The following is a 22,595-nucleotide window of genomic DNA, read 5'->3' as shown; positions in this document are numbered from 1 at the left end:
TTACAGTTTGTATATCTCACAGCCTATAATGTCTGTCTCATTACAGTTTGTATATCTCACAGCTTATAATGTCTGTCTCATTACAGTTTGTATATCTCACAGCCTATAATGTCTGTCTCATTACAGTTTGTATAATAATAGCACATAATGTCTGTCTCATTACAGTTTGTATAATAATAGCACAGAATGTCTGTCTCATTACAGTTTGTATATCTGACAGATTGTTTATAAGGAAGACAAGAAGATGCGCTACATATTTAAAGAACTATTTCGAGTAACATCTATAAGACATGAGGTGAACAATTCTTAATTGTATTTCTATCTAGTAGACATGGACGTGTAAAAACAACTCACTTGTTGATCGAAAGGAAAATATTCCACATCAATTGAGCACGAGCTGGTGTAGATTGCTGGAGGGATGAACTGGACACTTCCACTATTGTCAATCACACAGTTTGGTGTGTAGGAAGGTTCAAACTTTCCATCAGCACTGGGAAGAAGCAGTGAGTGCTCAAGTTGTCTTTTAATACAATGGAAACAATGCATGTGTCCCCTCTAACTTTATTCTTCAACCAGTTCCATTGTATTCTATCCGTTCATGATTCAGTCACTAATGTACCAATATTCTCACTTTCATTCATAAACATACTTTATAAGTTCCGTCATTCAGTCTAAAAAAAAAGTCTCTCAGTCTGTCCACAAATAAAAAAAAACAATCACACTGGTCAGTCAAACAATCACACTGGTCAGTCAAACAATCACACTGGTCAGTCAAACAATCACACTGGTCAGTCAAACAATCACACTGGTCAGTCAAACAATCACACTGGTCAGTCAAACAATCACAATCACACTGGTCAGTCAAACAATCACACTGGTAACACTAGTTAGTCAAACAATCACACTAGTCAGTCAAACAATCACACTGGTCAGTCAAACAATCACACTGCTCAGTCAAACAATCACACTGGTCTGTCAAACAATCACACTGGTCAGTCAAACAATCACACTGGTCAGTCAAACAATCACACTGGGTTTCACTTGAACTATTTCCTAACTTTGTTTTATTGTACTGCCAAGGAACTGAAGAAAGAGAATCATCTGATGATACAAAAGAGAGAGAGAGCGCAAAATAATGAGAGGAGATAGGGAGATGTTCAAATCATGGGCGTAGCCGGGGGTGGGAGGGTTCGGGGTTCAACCCAGCCCGAAATAACACTAAATTCCATGATTGCAACCAAAGGTGTTTTTTGTTCAAGTTATCTCTCCTCCTTCTGCTTTCAATAAAAAAAAAAGTCGTAATGGTGTTTTAGTTCTACTCTATTGTTTATATACAGCCAACCTAGCAAAGGAGTTTGTTTTTAGCAAGAACTGTCACATAAACAACTAAAGCTGTACTACGATGACCAAATTGAATTTGCGTATCCAATGGAAGGTTTGAAGTTGAAACCCACTACAATAAAAGTAGCGTAGCCAAGAAAGGTTTTGAATTAAAATTCCCATCCAAAATATAAACAAAAATCCCCCCCCCCCCAAAATAAAAAAATACAAGTGTGATTTGGTTTGGCTTTTTCTAGGGTTTAAGGTGACCCCCCCCCCCCCCCCCCATTTCGTCTGGCTTAGCAAAGGTTGGTTTTAAGCTTTTGATCGGAAGTAAGGTGACCGAATTTCATGGGCGTATATAATGTTTTTTTTTTAACCCATCTGAGTTTAAAAAAATATAGTCATCAAATCTCATTAGCAATCCCCCTCCAATAAAAAAACAGAACATTTTATTAACGTAGTCAAAAGAATGGGGTGTTGATGTTAAACCCCGCCTCCTAAAAAAAAACAACTAAAGCAGAACCAAAACTGTCACCATAATTTTAGCCAGGGGGGAGGGTTAAGGTTCACTCCCTCACACCAAAATAAACTAAAGCAAAACAACAAATTACCAAATGTCATGGTCATAAGGGGGGGGGGGGGTGATGTTCAACCTCTTCCCAACAAAAGTGGCTAGACTACATTAATCTATTAAGTCACTAAACATTGATAGAATAGAGCAGAGAACATAGAATAGAACAGAGAACATAGAATAGAACAGAGAACATAGAATAGAACAGAAAACATAGAATAGAATAGAGAACCTAGAATGGAACAGAGAACATAGAATAGAACAGAGAACATAAAATAGAACAGAGAACATAGAATAGAGCAGAGAACATAGAATGGAGCAGAGAACATAGAATGGAGCAGAGAACATAGAATAGAGCAGAGAACATAGAATGGAGCAGAGAACATAGAATGGAGAAAATAGGAGAAAGAGAGAGAGAGAGAGAGAGAGAGAGTAAGAGAGAAAGGAAATGAGACCTGTATTCTATAAGGTGTAACAAAGAGTAAGGCTAAAATCAGATCATGATTTACTTACTTATTAAACAGAACCACGTCAGGAACCCAAACAAATTTATTATCTACTTTGATTTTGGAGATATTTCCATATTTTGATGGATCCCATGCGAGCTGGTAGTCGATCCAATCCTAAACAAACAAAAAATATTTACAAAATACTTTTTACAAAATTGTGCTTATATGTGAGTGAGATTGCATTTAGTTATTTCAAATCAATCCTGGAATAGACTCCAAATGTAACCAAGTCGTGTTCGCCTGCTGTGCTTGTTTGCCCGGATGCGACTGTGTGAGATCTTTGTCTAGTATTACATTATAACATATTTATAGCATAACAGTGGGCTATGGTCCAATCACTTTTGTTGACCACTGGGGGAGGGTGTTATCTGGAAGAAGGTTTCGTTCTGACTTTTCAAAATCAATTAAACAAGAAAAAAATAATGGAACATTAATACCTCGATAGGACGATAGTCCTTTCGAAACCGATGTTGGATCTCAATGTTGACCTACCTTTCTAGCCAAAATGTTCCATGTAGACCTAGTTCTCTAGCCAAAATGTTCCGTTTTTAAAGATTTAACATTCATTTGTATTAAGAGAAAAATGTCTTTCCAAAAAAAAAAGTTGTTTTTTTTTCAAGTTTTATTATGTGTTTATTTGAATGTTAATTTAGATGTGTTGAATAGATAGATTTGATGATTAGATAGATGAGTTGATTTAGATAGATGTACTGATTAGATAGATTTCATGATTAGATAGATGTGTTGATATAGTAGATGTATTGATGTCACGTACGCTTTGTCTATATTTAGCTCAATGCTTGTCGGCAAGATTTCAGCTGGCTCGGGGAAAACCAAGCATGCAGCAACCTTCTGTTTTGGAATAAATGTGATTGGTTAGAAATATTAATTATTGTACGATAATCTGTATTTTATTGGTCAGTTGTTTAACCAAGCGACAAAGAGATATTAGTCACATGGTAAACGCCCAAAGGTCTGAAAGATTCTAGATATTACCGTCAGTCTCATGTTGGAACTCAAAGAAAGATGACATGATCATATTACTGTGTAGATCAGTGATGCCTAGTTATGGGAACTAAACTAAATTTTTTTAGTTAAACTAAAACTAAGTTTGAACTAAAAAAAAGTAATTAAACTTTTAGTTAATCACAAATTGAAAAAATAAGTTAAACTAAACTAAGAAACTTTAGTTAAACTTTTACTAACTAATTTGACCTTTTTTAAGGACGAAAAAGCCAAACATGAAAAATATAAAGTATAAAGCACAACCAATCTCTTTAGCAAAATGTAATATTTATCTGTGCACATGAAAAAAGATTTAAATGTCTTTATATTGTTACGACCCTATTGGCGGCGCAAAAGGGTTAACTATAGGCTCAGCTGACACACACGTCAATCACTCAGGTCAGCGGGGCCTTGGACAAGGGACAGTACTACGATTACACGATTACACGCAAACATGACCAATGTTATGGTCATGTGATCGAAAGCCTGCGTGTACGAGTGACAGTGTGTTGGAAAGCAGGAGTTCAAGACCGGAGAGCGTCGAGACCGGGACTGTTAGTCGGCCATGAAGTCGGTCCTGGTTGAGTCCTTAGGTGTTGATGTACAAGTCCAGAAAGAGAGACAGTAGAGTTTTGTACGGTGATGTACAGAGTGACATTTTAGTTGTTGATGTGTTTGATGCCAATTTCTAGTATTGGCTGTTATCTACTTATTCACTCATTATTAAAGTACCCGATATTGTGGAGCTCTTGTTGTCAAGTTCTTGATGTGTTGATGTGTTGTGTTGAGTTTTAGCAGTGTTTACAGTAGACCTGATTAGGAAGAGAGATCGTAACAATATCTATGGGATAGATGTAGATCTTAATAGAATCACTAGAATGATACTATTATAGAAAGAAATTAGAAGTAATTGTCCAAGTTCTAATATAAGTTACCTTCAGAAGTAATGATAAAACTGCATGTTGACTCTCTAACTCTAGATTCTAGAATATTCTGGATCTAATATCTTCTACAAACGAAATGATCAGAAATATAATCTGGATCTAGAATTAGATATAGCTACTAGACCTAGATCAAATAATTAATATTTTAATCTAAAAATAATCTAAGAAATACTAGTTATGCCTACTACTAGTCTAGATCTAAAATCTAGATAGAGTCTAGTCTAGTAGATATCTTAGTAACTCTAGATCTAGAGATTTTAGATTATTATAATTATGATTATAACTAGATATGGGTATTTAGATCTATAGATATACTCTAGTAGATAAGACTAGATCTAATAGATCTAGATAGTAGATATATAAGTATAATTATATTAGAAGTAGATGTAGATGTAGTCTAGATTTAGTTAATTTAGTATTAGATCTACTGATCTAGTATAGTGACGACTATTATTAGTATTATAGTCATTATAGATCTATCATCTATGCATCTTAGGTCTTAGTATAATAAGTAATCTAGATCGTCTAGATCTAATCTAGACTCTAATTCTAGAATAGTAGAATCTCTAAACTAATAGATCTTATCTTATATAATACAGACGTTACTTCAAAAAAGAAGTATATTATTCATTGACTTATAATTTTAGATTTACATCTAGATCTAAGACTAAGACTACTAAGAGTTAAAATAAAACTAAGAGACTAAAATAATTAAATATAGACTATTATGTCATGACTAAAGATCTAATAGTAGTAATAGACTAATACTAATGTCTAATAGACTAGACGTCACTAGACTCTAACTCTAGATCTATCATTATCTAGTAAAAAGTTTTAAAATAAAAAGAGTCGACATTTCTTTTAGATCTGTAGTAAAGCAAAATTCTTTGCCTGCAGCTATACAGGAACACACTGGTGTTTAATAAAAAGCAGCAAAATGTAGATCTATAGAAGCAAGGAATTATTAGGATTTATCAAGCAGCGAAACTTGCTAGAAATATAATGAACACGTTTATTTTTCTCGCCTTTCAAATACCTTGAATTGGCGGGAATAGCGACCATTATAGGGTAAAGGTCAAAAGGCTTTCTAGTGACCTGTGCACCCTCTAGTTTATTCTTCTCTCTATTATTAATCATATATATTCCCCAAATTACATAGATCTAAAATATTTATTGGTATGAATGTTAAAAAAGTTTGTAAAATTTGTAATTAAACTTTTTAGTTTGTAACTAAAAAAAAATAATTAAACTAGAATTTTAACTAAACTTTTTTTTTTAATTAAACTTTGGCCTTAACTATTTTTTTTTAGTTAAACTAAAAGTTAGCAACTTTTTAGTTAACTTTTGCCCATCACTAGTGATGCCCAACCTAATTCGACTTGCGGGCCATTTTAATTTCCAACACTCATATCACGGGCCACATGAACGAAAAGGTACAAAAAAAGAATTGACATTGACCTGAAATTATTTTATTACAAATCCGTGGATCTAATACACTAATTAATGAGATATTTAAAGTTGTCAGAAAATGGCTTCATTTCTCTACTTCAAATATGAACAGCATTGTAGCCAGCTTTACAACCGACTCATTTCCTTGTCGCTATTTGGTAAATATTCCCATCAACCCCCACCATCTAGGCTTTAAAAAATGTAACAATCTTTTATTCGCGACTCAAACCAAGAAGTCGTCAGATTCGTTTGATAAAGCCGTTTATATGTTGTTCTTTTAAAACATCCTTACATTCTTTACAAATAAAATGTGTTGGCTTAATATCCACACAACAACAAAAGTAAAATGAGTACACTCTTCCTGTTAGATTCAGAGTCCATTACATAAACGCACAAATTTTAAAGGTCATTGACCAATCCATCAGAGAAAATGTGAGGGCCTTAACGTAGTTTTTCTTTGGAGGGGAGGGGGTTTCTACGCTTTGTGCCGACTTCTCAGCGGGCCGGATTGAATCACGTGGCGGGCTGGAGATGGCCCGCGGGCCGTATTTTGGGCATCACTGGTGTAGATCATTTAAACTAGTAGAAATATATTTTATGTTTTATTCAATCACAGTATATCATTGTAATTATTGTGAATAGCTTTTCCAAGTTTTGAATTAAAGTATTTGTATTTGACGAGGAGAAGTTTCTTTATTGAATATAATAATAATATACTTAGATCGTCTTATCGACTAGCAACTTCTAGATGATCATCTTATAAAAAAGCAACTTCTAAATGATCATCTTATCAACTGACGATTTCTAGATCCTCGACAATCACGATCATTGATTGTGCTGTTTAGATCAAGATAATCTTCAACGTGACATCTAGCATCATTGATGATCGTGACAATTGATAAGATAGATGTGTTGATTTAGTAGATGTACTGATTAGATAGATGTGTTGATTTAGTAGATGTACTGATTAGATAGATGTGTTATTTTGATAGATGTGTTGATTTAGTAGATGTACTGATTAGATAGATATGTTATTTTGATAGGTGATTAATTAGATAGATGTACTGATTAGATAGATGTGTTGATTTAGATAGATGTACTGATTAGATAGATGTGTTATTTTGATAGATATGCGATATTTGTCGCTACTGAGGTTTGATCTTCATCAACTTCACCCATCCCTTAGTCTGTTAAACTGTTGGGGCACCACACATGATCTGTCAACCGTCTTTGTCTATGCATATCTTTCTTTCTTTTGTTTTCTCAAAATTCGTACTCGTAGCATGCTCTAGGCGCTAAGGTCCAAATCTCTTTTGTGGACCGTGGGTAGAGGGGTCTCTCGGAGAAGGTTCTCTGTGCTGCCTTTAGGCGCTAAGGTCCAAATCTCTTTTGTGGACCGTGTGTAGAGGGGTCTCTCGGAGAAGGTTCTCTGTGCTGCCTTTAGGCGCTAAGGTCCAAATCTCTTTTGTGGACCGTGGGTAGAGGGGTCTCTCGGAGAAGGTTCTCTGTGCTGCCTTTAGGCGCTAAGGTCCAAATCTCTTTTGTGGACCGTGTGTAGAGGGGTCTCTCGGAGAAGGTTCTCTGTGCTGCCTTTAGGCGCTAAGGTCCAAATCTCTTTTGTGGACCGTGGGTAGAGGGGTCTCTCGGAGAAGGTTCTCTGTGCTGCCTTTAGGCGCTCAGTAAACACAACTCTGCTCGAGGTGGATTTCAAACCGCGTCCCCCTTTGATAGATAGCCAAACCACGTCTGCTTTTTCTTTTCCTGATATTGTTCCGTGAAGGAAGGTCTTCTCAAGCCCTGAAAATCTTGTGATATGGCCATAAAGTTTTAGCTTGCGTTTTTTTTTGACAGAAGTCAGCTGATCATCTTGGGACCCTATTGTCATAGTGATCCTGCTTCGAATCTCCTCATTAGTGATGCAGACTTTGTTGGTTAATACATAGGATTCTTCTAAAGCATCTCGACTTCATTGCTAGGATCCTTCTAAAGCATCTCAATTCCATTGCTAGGATCCTCCTCTCTAGTTCTGCAGTCAGCATTCAAGTTTCGCAAGCATACAAGAATGTGGCCACGACCACATCAGGAGCGCATCAGTCTGATTTTAGTGTCTTTGTCTTTCAATATTGTTTTGAGCTTTGCAAGTTCTGCTGTGAAGTTCTGGCCAGTAGTGAATTAAGTTTTAGACAGCAACATTTAGAAAAGTGTGAAGTTATAAATAATTGATCCATGTACAATGTTCTAAAGACGAAAGTGAGATTGAAACAAATAATTCCGACGACATTTTGTTTCTTCAAAAATCGATTGTCATTTGAATATGAATGACTCCTCAAGCAAAACGTTGAACTCAAGTTGTCAACTAGATATGAACAGAACTGTTCTGCAACCGTGCATTGGATTAAGTTCAAGCTAACATTTTATTTTTAGATACGCATTTTAATAAGGATTTTCGAAAATATTGTTGAAACCACAGACCTATATAGATCTATAGGTCTGTGGTTGAAACTTATTTTAAAATTTTGTTTAAAATGTACTAAAATTTTATTCCGGCATGCAGCAAAGAAGTAAAACAAACTATTTGTAATCAAACAGAAAGAAATGGAACTCACCATTTGTAACCAGACAGAAAGAAATGGAACTCACCATTTGTAACCAGACAGAAAGAAATGGAACTAACCATTTGTAACCAGACAGAAAGAAACGGAACTGACCATTTGTAACCAGGCAGAAAGAAACGGAACTAACCATTTGTAACCAGACAGAAAGAAATGGAACTAACCATTTGTAACCAGACAGAAAGAAATTGAACTCACCATTTGTAACCAGACAGAAAGAAACGGAACTAACCATTTGTAACCAGACAGAAAGAAACGGAACTCACAATTTGTAACCAGACAGAAAGAAACGGAACTAACCATTTGTAACCAGACAGAAAGAAAAAGAACTCACCATTTGTAACCAGACAGAAAGAAATGGAACTCACCATTTGTAACCAGACAGAAAGAAACGGAACTCACAATTTGTAACCAGACAGAAAGAAACGGAACTAACCATTTGTAACCAGACAGAAAGAAATTGAACTCACCATTTGTAATCAAACAGAAAGAAATGGAACTCACCATTTGTAACCAGACAGAAAGAAACGGAACTAACCATTTGTAACCAGACAGAAAGAAATTGAACTCACCATTTGTAATCAAACAGAAAGAAATGGAACTCACCATTTGTAACCAGACAGAAAGAAACGGAACTCACAATTTGTAACCAGACAGAAAGAAACGGAACTAACCATTTGTAACCAGACAGAAAGAAATGGAACTCACCATTTGTAACCAGACAGAAAGAAATAGAACTCACCATTTGTAATCAAACAGAAAGAAATGGAACTCACCATTTGTAACCAGACAGAAAGAAATAGAACTCACCATTTGTAACCAGACAGAAAGAAATAGAACTTACCATTTGTAACCAGACAGAAAGAAATAGAACTCACCATTTGTAACCAGACAGAAAGAAATGGAACTAACCATTTGTAACCAGACAGAAAGAAATGGAACTAACCATTTGTAACCAGACAGAAATAAATGGAACTAACCATTTGTAACCAGACAGAAAGAAATGGAACTCACCATTTGTAACCAGACAGAAAGAAATAGAACTCACTATTTGTAACCAGACAGAAAGAAATGGAACTAACCATTTGTAACCAGACAGAAAGAAATGGAACTCACCATTTGTAACTAGACAGAAAGAAATAGAACTCACCATTTGTAACCAGACAGAAAGAAATGGAACTAACCATTTGTAACCAGACAGAAAGAAATTGAACTAACCATTTGTAACCAGACAGAAAGAAATGGAACTAACCATTTGTAACTAGACAGAAAGAAATGGAACTCACCATTTGTAACCAGACAGAAAGAAACGGAACTAACCATTTGTAACTAGACAGAAAGAAATGGAACTCACCATTTGTAACCAGACAGAAAGAAATAGAACTCACCATTTGTAACTAGACAGAAAGAAATGGAACTCACCATTTGTAACCAGACAGAAAGAAATGGAACTCACCATTTGTAATCAAACAGAAAGAAATGGAACTCACCATTTGTAACCAGACAGAAAGAAACGGAACTAACCATTTGTAACCAGACAGAAAGAAATAGAACTCACCATTTGTAACCAGACAGAAAGAAATAGAACTCACCATTTGTAACCAGACATTGGTAATGATGACTTGATTCTTCTCATCTACGTTGATGATAGCACTGAGGACCAAACTAAAATTGATCTCTAGGCTACTGCTGGTGTTGACAACTGGTCGGATCAAACTGTTGTAACTGTTTTTATGAAATAGATCTTCGTGCAGTTTTTGTTCATTTATATCTGAAAGTAAAATACATGTTAATTTCTATCTATCTATCTATCTATCTATCTATCTATCTATCTATCTATCTATCTATCTATCTATCTATCTATCTATCTATCTATCTATCTATCTATCTATCTATCTATCTATCTATCTATTTATCAATCAATCAATCTATCTATCTATCTATCTATCTATCTATCTATCTATCTATTTATCTATCTATCTATCTATCTATCTATCTATTTATCAATCAATCAATCAATCTATCTATCTATCTATCTATCTATCTATCTATCTATCTATCTATCTATCTATCTATCTATCTATCTATCTATCTATCTATCTATCTATTTATCAATCAATCAATCAATCTATCTATATATTTATCAATCAATCAATCAATCTATCTATCTATTTATCAATCAATCAATCAATCAATCTATCTATCTATCTATCTATCTATCTATCTATCTATCTATCTGGGTTAACTTTTAAAGGAAATAATCAACGCAGATGAAAAAGATAAAAGATTATCACATTTATATATAACTAGCCTGACATTACCCGCGGCCTGCGGGTCTAAGTTTGTGTTTACTAATCTAGTGGATTGGATTTAAATGTATGTTAAACGTAGCTAATGATCCTTTCAAGTTTTTTCTCTTTCGCTACGAAAATAAAATTAATTTTGCGAAAATGGATTTACCTAAGCCGATACATTCTTATCTATTAAAAACGAAAAGAGCGATAGCTTTGTTAAATGAATGGGATTATAAAGTGAACAATTAAACGAAATAATTTTTAGTACACGATTCATGAATGAATATAGATCTAGGCCTATCTCAACCCGGCTTCGCAGCTTTCGTAAACGAATGCAGTCTATTAAAAATGCTTTTGAAAACCAAATTTGAATATTTATTTGATCAAAATATGAAATGAATGGACTATAATTAGTATGTTCATGTGTTAAAGTATAAAACTATCTGTGCTAAGAGAAGTTTTATCATCTTAGAGTTGAATTAGAGTTTTAGATCTAGGGATGGGATTATAAAGTAAACAATTAAACGAATTAATTTTTAGTAAGCGATTCATTACGGTATTGTCTAATGAAAGAATGTTTGTCAGGAAATCTGCAGTCACAGATATAACGAACTAATAAATTTAAAAAATGCTTTTGAAACACAAAATTAAAGGTTAATTTTATTATATAATAAAATCAATGGATCTTCTTTTGTATTTTCATGTGTCAAAGTAAAAAACTATCTGCGCAAAGTGTATTTCTAAAAATTAGATCTAGGTCTAAATCCTTTCTATCTTTTCTCATGTCAACATTGTAGACATGGCCTAGATCCATAAAATACTATAGCTGTAATAGAGTCGGACAACTTTATTTTTTTTGAGGGTCTTAAGTTTGTTTTAGGGCTACAATACATACACTACGGTCTAAGTTGGTACCTAAGAAACATTCCTGCCTAGTTTTATCAAGATTGGTCAAGCGGTTTTGATGTCTATAAGTAACATACATACACCTCACATTCTACTTTATAGTATAGATAACGTATGCAAAATAGTACATAATCTACAAATGAATGTGATTGTCTGACATATATATATATATATGTGTAACTTTCTACATATGCATGTACGTGTATATGCTTACATGCATGTGTATTTAGATCAAGTTTGCGTTTATTTTTGTATAATAAGAATAATGATTATCGCCAACATTTTCTCCGAAGCCTAGTTTGACGTCATCTGCAATTATGTGACTAGACTTCTAATTCAATCTTTTTTCTTTCCAACCCAGGCACACCATTCAATAAGACAGTATCGACCTCTTGACGGGTCTCTCAAGACCTTTAGTTGCTTTCTGTCTTGGAGATGGGCGCGTCTCTCCGCCCACTCTCTCTCTCTCTCTCTCTTGTCTTTCTAAAATAAAAAGTTTGCTAGTTACTGAGAGTCTCTATGAGAGTGTGTCTCTGAGTCTCTATGAGAGTGTGTTTCTGAGAGTCTCTATGAGAGTGTGTTTCTGAGAGTCTCTATGAGAGTGTGTTTCTGAGAGTCTCTATGAGAGTGTGTTTCTGAGAGTCTCTATGAGAGTGTGTCTCTGAGAGTCTCTATGAGAGTGTGTCTCTGAGAGTCTCTATGAGAGTGTGTCTCTGAGAGTCTCTATGAGAGTGTGTCTCTGTAAGTCTGTTTTTCTTTCTTCTTACATGTGTGTCTCTATGTATGTTTGTGTCAGTGCGTACATTGACAAACAGCTGATCCTGATAATGAAACGATTAGTTCCATTCAATACTTACAAATGTACTAGAAGACTTCGCTGCAGTGTTCTGTGCTAGAGGACTTTAAATGTTGACTTCTTACAGTTTACTTTACCACCTTCTAACCATGACATTTCAATTAGAGCTCATGAATATTTGGCATCTCAATACACGATTGCTATGACACTGTCATTGAATATTCCTACGGGGACACCACGTGAAATGTGCATGCATTGAAATAGGAAACACACATAGAGTTCAAATGGTCCAGCATATCGACTGAGGGGGGGGGGGGAGATTCAGTCCAATTCATAAGCAGCAATGCAGCCCCCTCCCCCCCCCCCCTCAGGATACTAATACTAAAACTCTGACATTTTAAAACCTTATTTTGGTATTAGAGCTATCACTTGATCGTTTGAACATTTTTATGGAGAATGTACTGTGTATAGCGTATTGGGGACTGTACTGTGTATAGCTTATTGGTGACTGTACTGTGTATAGCTTATTGGGGACTGTACTGTGTATAGCTTATTGGGGACTGTACTGTTTATAGCTAAATGGAGGCTGTACTGTGTATCGTGTGTATAGCTTAATGGAGGCTGTACTGTGTATCGTGTGTATAGCTTAATGGAGGCTGTACTGTGTATCGTGTGTATAGCTTAATGGAGGCTGTACTGTGTATCGTGTGTATAGCTTAATGGAGGCTGTACTGTGTATCGTGTGTATAGCTTAATGGAGGCTGTACTGTGTATCGTGTGTATAGCTTAATGGAGGCTGTACTGTGTATCGTGTGTATAGCTTAATGGAGGCTGTACTGTGTATAGCTTCGAATCCTTCGATTCAAAGGCGTAGATTTTTCTTTATTTTGTTTCGGCCCAGGGCTAGACTTTATTTTGTTTCGGCCCAGGGCTAGACTTTATTTTGTTTCGGCCCAGGGCTAGACTTTATTTTGTTTCGGCCCAGGGCTAGACTTTATTTTGTTTCGGCCCAGGGCTAGACTTTATTTTGTTTCGGCCCAGGGCTAGACTTTATTTTGCCGTCCTAGCTACCCTTGTAACAGTTCCTAGAACTCTTCAAATTTGAGGAAATAAAGTTAATGCAAGATATTTCTATTTTTAAAAAGTAAACACTATGCATGTGTGCCTCCACTGTGTCTGGTTGATAAATGACTTTAATTGGCCCACCTCGTCTCTACGTGTCCTCATCAAGTAAACACTGAACCATAATCTTCAAATACAAACATAAAATTTAATAAAATACTCAGAAAGACACAAAGATGAAGGCACATTCCTCGTTCCATATGCTAGGACAAATTTGTACAAATGTTCCTTCTTCCCTAGTGCTATTAGAGCAGGGGTCTCAAACTCATATCAGCATGTGGGCCACAGTGGAAAGTAACAATCAGTCAGCGGGCCACACCACGAAAAGAGAATGTTTTTTCATTAAATTTTACAAACACTACTGTCACTGCAGTTAAATGCTAAAATAATTTTTTTATATAATTATTAATTACATTTATTGTAGTTTATACATGCACAGGCAGTTTAGTTTACTAAAATAAGTTGACGTTGCCTCTGTCACTAATAAAAAAAAAAAGTAGAAACTGTAGTTCCCCCCCCCCCCCCCAAAAAAAAAAAAAAAAAAAAAACTATAATTACGAGGCCTACTGCAGATGGCTCGTCACTCTGTTTCTGTCCACTCAGCTGAGAGCGTTTGGCAGAGACCAGACCATCGACGTTAGGCCTGAAGTCGCGTGTAGTGGCAAGCCGCATGGTTGCTCTCAGATGCTCATCAGTCAATCTTGATCGTAATGCTATTTTGTTGATCTTCATTCTGGAGAAAAACTGTTCGCAAACGTACGTACCCCCCAAACATCGCAAGAATTCTATCAGCTGCGCAAAATAAGTTTGGAAAGTTCTCTATGGGATGAAACTGGTAGAAATCTGGAACATCAGCGTATTTTTGCTTCAGAACAGTGTCACACTGCAGGTCCAGTAGTTCAATCTGGACTTCCACTGGAACGTTTTTCACGTCAACGGAGTGGCAACAAGGAAAAACTGTGGTTCGAGAGCAGTGAGTTGCTGAAAGCGTTGTTCAAAATCTTCAAGTAGTCTGAAGAGGATGTCTACGTAGTCATTTAGGCGCTGTGGTTCAACCGCTATGCTCCGTAGAAAAGAGAAATGAGCCAGGTTTCCATCTGCCAGCTGAGTGGCCCACAAAGTCAGCTTGCATCTGAATGAATCAAACATCACGGTAATCAGCTGCTTTGTGGCCTGTAGTTGTGAATTGATTGCATTGAGATGTTGCGTGACGTCAGTAAGAAAAGAAAGATCCGACAAAAACATTAGGTCACTGAGCTGAGGTATGTCTCTGTCTTTCATTGCCATGAACAATGCTATTTCCCGTCTCAGTTCAAAAAATCTCTGCAGCACTTTTCCACGACTCAACCATCTGACTTCCGTATGATAAAGCAACTCTCCGTATTCCGTTTCTAAATCAGCTAGAAATGACACAAACTGTCTGTAGTTGAGATCCCGTGCACGTATGAAGTTCACCGTCTTCACGACAACATCCATCACGTTCTTCATTTGTAGACTTTTGCCACAGAATGCTTCTTGGTGCAGAATGCAGTGTATGGCTGCAAAAGGTCCCGCCAAGCTGAGCTGATACCGTTTCTCTACCATTAATCCAACAACACCAACCTTCTCTGAACACATTGCTGGTGCACCATCCGTAGCCACTTCAACAAGTTTTTCCCACGTAGACCACACACCTGCCAATACAAGCTTCCAGTTCTTGAAATACGTCGCGTCCAGTCGTCGTTCCTTTCATGGCTAGTAAGTCCAATAGCTCTTCAACAATGTTCAAGTTTTCGTCGACCCAACGAATGAATACGGCACAGTATGCGGTGTCTGTTACACCAGTAGACTAGTTCAGTGTAATGGAATATGCTACAAAGTCTTTTGCAGCGGCAATCAGTTGCTGTTGAACATTTGTCGCTGACTCGGTGATCCTGCTTGTAACTGTGTTCGCAGACAAACGTATGCCTTCGAAGAGTTTCTTTTTCTCGGGGCAGATAATTTCACACGCCTGTAACATACATTCTTTTACAAACTGGCCTTCAGTGAATGGTCGTGATGCCTTTGCTATCATCTCGCTAACAACAAAGCTTGCTTTCACGGAATCTTGACACATGTACCCCATCTCTCCCCATCTCCCTTTCTTTCTCCTGTTTCGCTAGCCGCGCGGCCAAACGGTCGGAGCAGTGATATAATGGTGGCCAGATTCTAGCCGCTATCGGCCAGCGGTAAGAATCAGGCCACCGTTCACCCAGCTGAAAGCCTAAGCGGTCGGTGGGCGACAGTGACACCTCATTTACTGATTTGTGCAGCTGTAAATCATTTCACGGCTTATATGTGGTCATTGTAAATTTTATCTAATTTTTTTTTTAATTCGCGGACGTGGTCGCGGGCCACACAAAATAGTTTCTGTGGCCCGCGGGTCACGTGTTTGAGACCCCTGTATTAGAGCATGGAATGGGTTGCCTGAGCTAGCCAGGAAAAAAACAGTGACTTGGCAGAATTTAAGTCATTGGTTAATATGCATGACTGAATGCATGACACGTAGGACGTAATCATCTTCTTTTTTGAAGTAACGTCTGTATTATATAAGATAAGATAAGATAAGATATGAATGTTGTTCGTGTTTGTATTTCTATTTGTATTGTTCGAGTACTAATGCTGAGGTGGACAATTGTTGTCAAATTGAGTTTCTATTTGTTTGGACCCATAAAATTATCTTATCTTATCTTCTTATCGTATCTTATCGTATTACAAGGATCTCTATCGTTGCCATCTACTCTATGAATGTCTATGTCTTTGCCACCTTGTCTTGGAGTGTCTCAATAGTCTCAACGTTGCCAACTAGTTTGACGTAAACCGCCTCTCAATCATCAGATTTTCTATATCGATGAATAAAGTGGTTTGCGTGTGTGTGTGATAGAGAGAGAGAGAGAGAAAGAGAAAGAATGTAGAGAGAAATATAGAGGGGGGTATTATTTCAATACTTTATGAATGCATTACTACAATCTCTGCTTGTGGCGATGTTTCAATTCTTAATGAATGCATTACTACAATCTCTGCTTGTTCCATGCGGCCATGTTCCAATTCTTAATGAATGCATTACTACAATCTCTGCTTGTTCCATGCGGCCATGTTTCAATTCTTAATGAATGCATTACTACAATCTCTGCTTGTTCCATGCGGCCATGTTTCAATTCTTAATGAATGCATTACTACAATCTCTGCTTGTTCCCTGCGGCCATGTTTCAATTCTTAATGAATGCATTACTACAATCTCTGCTTGTTCCCTGCGGCCATGTTTCAATCCTTAATGAATGCATTACTACAATCTCTGCTTCTTCCCTGCGGCCATGTTTAATTCCTTAATGAATGCATTACTACAATCTCTGCTTGTTCCCTGCGGCCATGTTTCAATCCTTAATGAATGCATTACTACAATCTCTGCTTCTTCCCTGCGGCCATGTTTCAATTCTTAATGATCGCATTACTACAATCTCTGCTTGTTCCATGCGGCCATGTTTCAATTCTTAATGAATGCATTACTACAATCTCTGCTTGTTCCCTGCGGCCATGTTTCAATTCTTAATGAATGTATTACTACAATCTCTGCTTGTTCCCTGCGGCCATGTTTCAATTCTTAATGAATGCATTACTACAATCTCTGCTTGTTCCCTGCGGCCATGTTTCAATCCTTAATGAATGCATTACTACAATCTCTGCTTCTTCCCTGCGGCCATGTTTCAATTCTTAATGAATGCATCACTACAATCTCTGCTTGTGGCGATGTTTCAATCCTTAATGAATGCATTACTACAATCTCTGCTTGTTCCCTGCGGCCATGTTTCAATCCTTAATGAATGCATTACTACAATCTCTGCTTGTTCCCTGCGGCCATGTTTCAATTCTTAATGAATGCATTACTACAATCTCTGCTTGTTCCCTGCGGCCATGTTTCAATTCTTAATGAATGCATTACTACAATCTCTGCTTGTTCCCTGCGGCCATGTTTCAATCCTTAATGAATGCATTACTACAATCTCTGCTTGTTCCCTGCGGCCATGTTTCAATTCTTAATGAATGCATTACTACAATCTCTGCTTGTTCCCTGCGGCCATGTTTCAATTCTTAATGAATGCATTACTACAATCTCTGCTTGTTCCCTGCGGCCATGTTTCAATCCTTAATGAATGCATTACTATAATCTCTGCTTGTTCCCTGCGGCCATGTTTCAATCCTTAATGAATGCATTACTACAATCTCTGCTTGTTCCCTGCGGCCATGTTTCAATTCTTAATGAATGCATTACTACAATCTCTGCTTGTTCCCTGCGGCCATGTTTCAATCCTTAATGAATGCATTACTACAATCTCTGCTTGTGGCGATGTTTCAATCCTTATTCTTCTTTTCTCTTCTATCCTCTCTGCCTAACTCCCCCCCCCCCCCAGTCTCTCTTATTTCTAGTCAGTAAACGAAATTGTTTGGAAAGAAAAACGTTATTGGTGAAAACATTTGAAAGTGTCTTGGAATGTGAAGATCTCTAGACGGAATGCTAAGCGTTCATTCACTACAGCTCCTAAAAGTCTCTATCAAATGTGAGTGAATGTTCGTTCAAAATTACGGAGTTCATTTTAACACAACAAATAGAATAGAAAAAAGAAATATATAACGGCCCAGTGTTCCATGATTTGTAGTCTAGTAATACCTACTCAAGGCAATTGAAACACCTGTCCATAGTTCCAAGAGAAAACAATGTGGCTAGAAACGTCCGTTACCTACACCCTTGTCTCTTTTAGATTGGCTTGGGGAATTTCAGACGAAATAAATTTCAAGAGCTATGAAGTCCTCCCCCACCTCCTTCAAAAATCCCCCGTGTTAATTTTGTTTTTGTTTACATTGTTAACGTGCGACCCAATGCAGTTTCCCTTGGTGAAGTGTCTCCATGCGATCACCTAAGCACCTGAGTGATACTTCATCAGAGTCATTCAGTACTGGAGATAATGATCATTTCCTTCTTAAATGTATGTAAACCTTACAGGGCTTATAACTCAGCTCAAGTTGTATCTGAATAGAGATCTAGCCTAAAGAAGTTGTGCATATTTTTATTCATTCATAACAACTTGTATCACTTCATATGATGGACTGATTAGTAAGGGGAACCATCGTTATACAGTACTTACAAGAATAAACAGAAAAAACAGGGGCAATAATTCGTTGTTTCCAGTTCGTTTAAAAATAGTATCTACCTAAAACTAGATTTCTATGTTATTTCTAGCCAGAGATTATTTACCTCTTTCATCCATCTCTGCGCTAATAAGAAACTGTGTATTCATTGAAAAAAATAGCAACAACATGTAATTTAGCATTCCCTCGGTGGACCAGTGTCTAGTGGAAGTAAACTTATGTCCGGAGACAGAACATATCTCAATAGCTCAACATCCGGAGACAATCTGGGCCAATATCGACCTAGTCGTGAGCACACGATCAGCCGTACACGCGCACAGCACAGCAGATGACCTACTTAGAACCAGCTGCTGGTGAAGGGAAATGTAGGAATCATTTCAACTGGCTAGGAGTGCAAGAAGAACAGAAAGAAAAAGAAAAGGAAGATGTATCTGGCCGTACGCTAAACTAGTAGCGCACTGTTGGTGAAGCAAAGGTTACCAAGTTGTGGCTCAAGTGGTTCTGTTCCAGTGTTTTCAATGTCTATTCTAGCAGGTTTGGGTTTTTTAATGACAAAACTTCATGTTGGAATCGGAAGAAGAAATATGCATTATTTCTTGAGGCTTCGCTGACCCAGCAGTGACCTACATATTTTTTCTCAAATAAAACAGCCAAAGCTGTTGTCTGTGTGTGTCTTGTTCAGCTACTACTTAACCACTTAAAATTTATTTATAGCCTTCTATGCATTCTCTCTCTCTCTCTCTCTCTCTCTCTCTCTCTCTCTCTCGCCACTCTCAAACACACACACACAACATGCTTTGGTTGTTTGATCTTATGGGCAGAATACTCTTAGGCTGAGAATAAATATTTCACTGAAATAGTTCAAGTTTCGTTTTTCCAGACCTTCAACATGTTCAAGTGAATGTGTTTTAACTGTATTTGTCAAGTAAATGTGTCTTAACTGTATTTGTCAAGTGCATGTGTCTTAACGGTATTGATCAAGTGAATGTGTCTTATCTGTATTTGTCAAGTGCATGTGTCTTAACTGTATTGATCAACTGAATGTGTCTTAACTGTATTTGTCAAGTAATGTGTCTTTTCTGTATTTGTCAAGTGAATGTGTCTTAACTGTATTTGTCTAGTGCATGTGTCTTAACTGTATTAATCAACTGAATGTGTCTTAACTGTATTTGTCAAGTAATGTGTCTTAACTGTATTGCTCAAGTGAATGTGTCTTAACTGTATTTGTCAAGTGCATGTGTCTTAACTGTATTGATCAAGTGAATGTGTCTTAACTGTATTGCTCAAGTGAATGTGTCTTAACTGTATTTTTCTAGTGCATGTGTCTTAACTGTATTAATCAACTGAATGTGTCTTAACTGTATTTGTCAAGTAATGTGTCTTTACTGTATTGATCAAGTGAATGTGTCTTAATTGTATTTGTCAAGTGAATGTGTCTTAACTGTATTTGTCTAGTGAATGTGTCTTAACTGTATCTGTCAAGTGAATGTGTCTTAACTGTATTTGTCAAGTAATGTGTCTTTTCTGTATTTGTCAAGTAAATGTGTCTTAACTGTATTTGTCAAGTGCATGCGTCTTAACTGTATTGATCAAGTGAATGTGTCGTAACTGTATTTTTCAAGTGAATGTGTCTTAACTGTACTGATCAAGTGAATGTGTCTTAACTGTATCTGTCAAGTGAATGTGTCTTAAATGTATTTTTCTAGTGAATGTGTCTTAACTGTATTTGTCAAGTGCATGTGTTTTAACTGTATTGATCAAGTGAATGTGTCTTAATTGTATTTGTCAAGTGAATGTGTCTTAACTGTATTTGTCTAGTGAATGTGTCTTAACTGTATCTGTCAAGTGAATGTGTCTTAACTGTATTTGTCAAGTAATGTGTCTTTTCTGTATTTGTCAAGTAAATGTGTCTTAACTGTATTTTTCAAGTGCATGCGTCTTAACTGTATTGATCAAGTGAATGTGTCTTAACTGTATTGATCAAGTGAATGTGTCTTAACTGTATCTGTCAAGTGAATGTGTCTTAACTGTATTTGTCAAGTAATGTGTCTTTTCTGTATTTTTCAAGTGAATGTGTCTTAAATGTATTTGTCAAGTGCATGTGTCTTAACTGTATTGATCAAGTGAATGTGTCTTAACTGTATCGATCAAGTGAATGTGTCTTAACTGTATTTGTCAAGTGAATGTGTCTTAACTGTATTTGTCAAGTGAATGTGTCTTAACTGTATTGATCAAGTAAATGTGTCTTAACTGTATTGATCAAGTGAATGTGTCTTAACTGTTTTTGTCAAGTGAATGAATCTCTAAACTGTATTGATCAAGTGAATGAATCTCTAAACTGTATTTGTCAAGTGAATGAATCTCTAAACTGTATTGATCAAGTGAATGAATCTCTAAACTGTATTTGTCAAGTGAATGAATCTCTAAACTGTATTGATCAAGTGAATGAATCTCTAAACTGTATTGATCAAGTGAATGAATCTCTAAACTGTATTGATCAAGTGAATGAATCTCTAAACTGTATTGATCAAGTGAATGAATCTCTAAACTGTATTGATCAAGTGAATGAATCTCTAAACTGTATTGATCAAGTGAATGAATCTCTAAACTGTAGTGATCAAGTGAATGAATCTCTAAACTGTAGTGATCAAGTAAATATCTCTAAAGGTACTAGTATTTAGAAATCTTCATGGATTCTCTCAGTGACAAACATTTGGACAAAGCGACCAACCACAATGAACTACAACGCTAGATAGTGTTTTGTTTTTCTATCGTATTGATCAAGTGAATGAATCTCTAAACTGTATTGATCAAGTGAATGAATCTCTAAACTGTATTGATCAAGTGAATGAATCTCTAAACTGTAGTGATCAAGTGAATGAATCTCTAAACTGTAGTGATCAAGTAAATATCTCTAAAGGTACTAGTATTTAGAAATCTTCATGGATTCTCTCAGTGACAAACATTTGGACAAAGCGACCAACCACAATGAACTACAACGCTAGATAGTGTTTTGTTTTTCTATCGTAACGCACAACAAAGATATGCCAAACAAGTTCATTGAGTCGATTTATCATTCCTTCTGACGAATCACTCTGTGGACTGCAGTATCTTATGAATTATTTTGTTTAAATCAAGACTCCAACTTATCACGCTCCTGACTTCAACTCTCTAATGCTGTAGAACAATGTGAATCCGCGTATCTGTGGAGAGGTTAACAAATGGAGGTAACTCTTGTCTGGTCACGTGTTCTATTTTCTTTGGTTCTAGATATTGAATTAAGTGTTTGGACCCTCAGCAACCTCTATGTGACAGATCACGTGCTCAGACACAGAGATGTCAATCTCTACATTGTTTTGGAAGAGCCAACTTTCGACGTTTCAAGACTTCATGAAGTACACGAGGACATTTCAAACCAAAGAGTTTTGATTTGCTAGAAACCGCTTACTTTGAAAGAAATCACATGATATCAGTATAGGTCTGTCAAATGGTAATTATTCCTCTTACACTGGCAGCTGTTGTGGACAGAATATAGGTATTTTAAAAGTTGAACACATTTAAGTAAATCTTTCTGAAACAATATTCCTACTAACAGGACAACGATTTAATAGATTATATGTGGTGGCTTTGGCACAGAAGAATATAAGGACAAAAGCGTGTAGACTGATTTCCATTTCGTCCAGTTCTTGGGTACAGACTTGCAGTTGTACAAGAACGTTTTCAGGAGATTGCTTTCATTCGGCAGTGGTCAGACGTTCCGGAACAGTTACCATGTACACGATGTAGCTGAAATTTTATGTTCGGACATTTACTAGTGATTTCGGGGCAAAGGTCAACTGGCTATCGGCGACCTTTGCGGGGAGAAGAAATATTTACATCACAACATATCTACAAACATTTA

General features: G+C 36.5%; 2 protein-coding genes across 3 annotated transcripts in view; one reads left to right on the top strand and one right to left on the bottom strand.

Moving 5' to 3' along the window:
- The window catches only part of LOC106058549 (acetylcholine receptor subunit beta-like 1), a 33,154-nt gene extending 14,143 nt beyond the window's left edge, over nucleotides 1-19,011 (bottom strand). Inside the window, exons 1-4 of one of the 2 annotated variants that reach the window (XM_056039912.1) lie at nucleotides 18,801-19,011; nucleotides 10,006-10,184; nucleotides 2,408-2,517; nucleotides 355-490 (exon numbers count right to left, since the gene is read on the bottom strand). In XM_056039912.1, coding sequence (XP_055895887.1) covers nucleotides 355-490; nucleotides 2,408-2,517; nucleotides 10,006-10,184; nucleotides 18,801-18,876 — 501 coding nt within the window. In that variant the 5' untranslated portion in view covers nucleotides 18,877-19,011. The remainder of the gene's footprint in view (nucleotides 1-354; nucleotides 491-2,407; nucleotides 2,518-10,005; nucleotides 10,185-18,800) is intronic. The other variant, XM_056039919.1, reaches the window with a different exon arrangement.
- A 1,950-nt stretch (nucleotides 19,012-20,961) lies between these two features.
- Nucleotides 20,962-21,375, top strand: LOC129924765 (uncharacterized). Its single transcript, XM_056021463.1, has one exon. The coding sequence runs from the start codon at nucleotides 20,962-20,964 to the stop codon at nucleotides 21,373-21,375; it is 414 nt and encodes a 137-aa protein (XP_055877438.1).
- The last annotated feature ends 1,220 nt before the right edge of the window (nucleotides 21,376-22,595 follow it).

Source organism: Biomphalaria glabrata, chromosome 1, assembly GCF_947242115.1.
Source record: "Biomphalaria glabrata chromosome 1, xgBioGlab47.1, whole genome shotgun sequence".
Classification (NCBI taxonomy): Eukaryota; Metazoa; Mollusca; class Gastropoda; family Planorbidae; genus Biomphalaria; species Biomphalaria glabrata.
The sequence above is the reverse complement of the archived record's forward strand: the minus strand, read 5'-3'. Positions and strand labels throughout refer to the sequence as shown.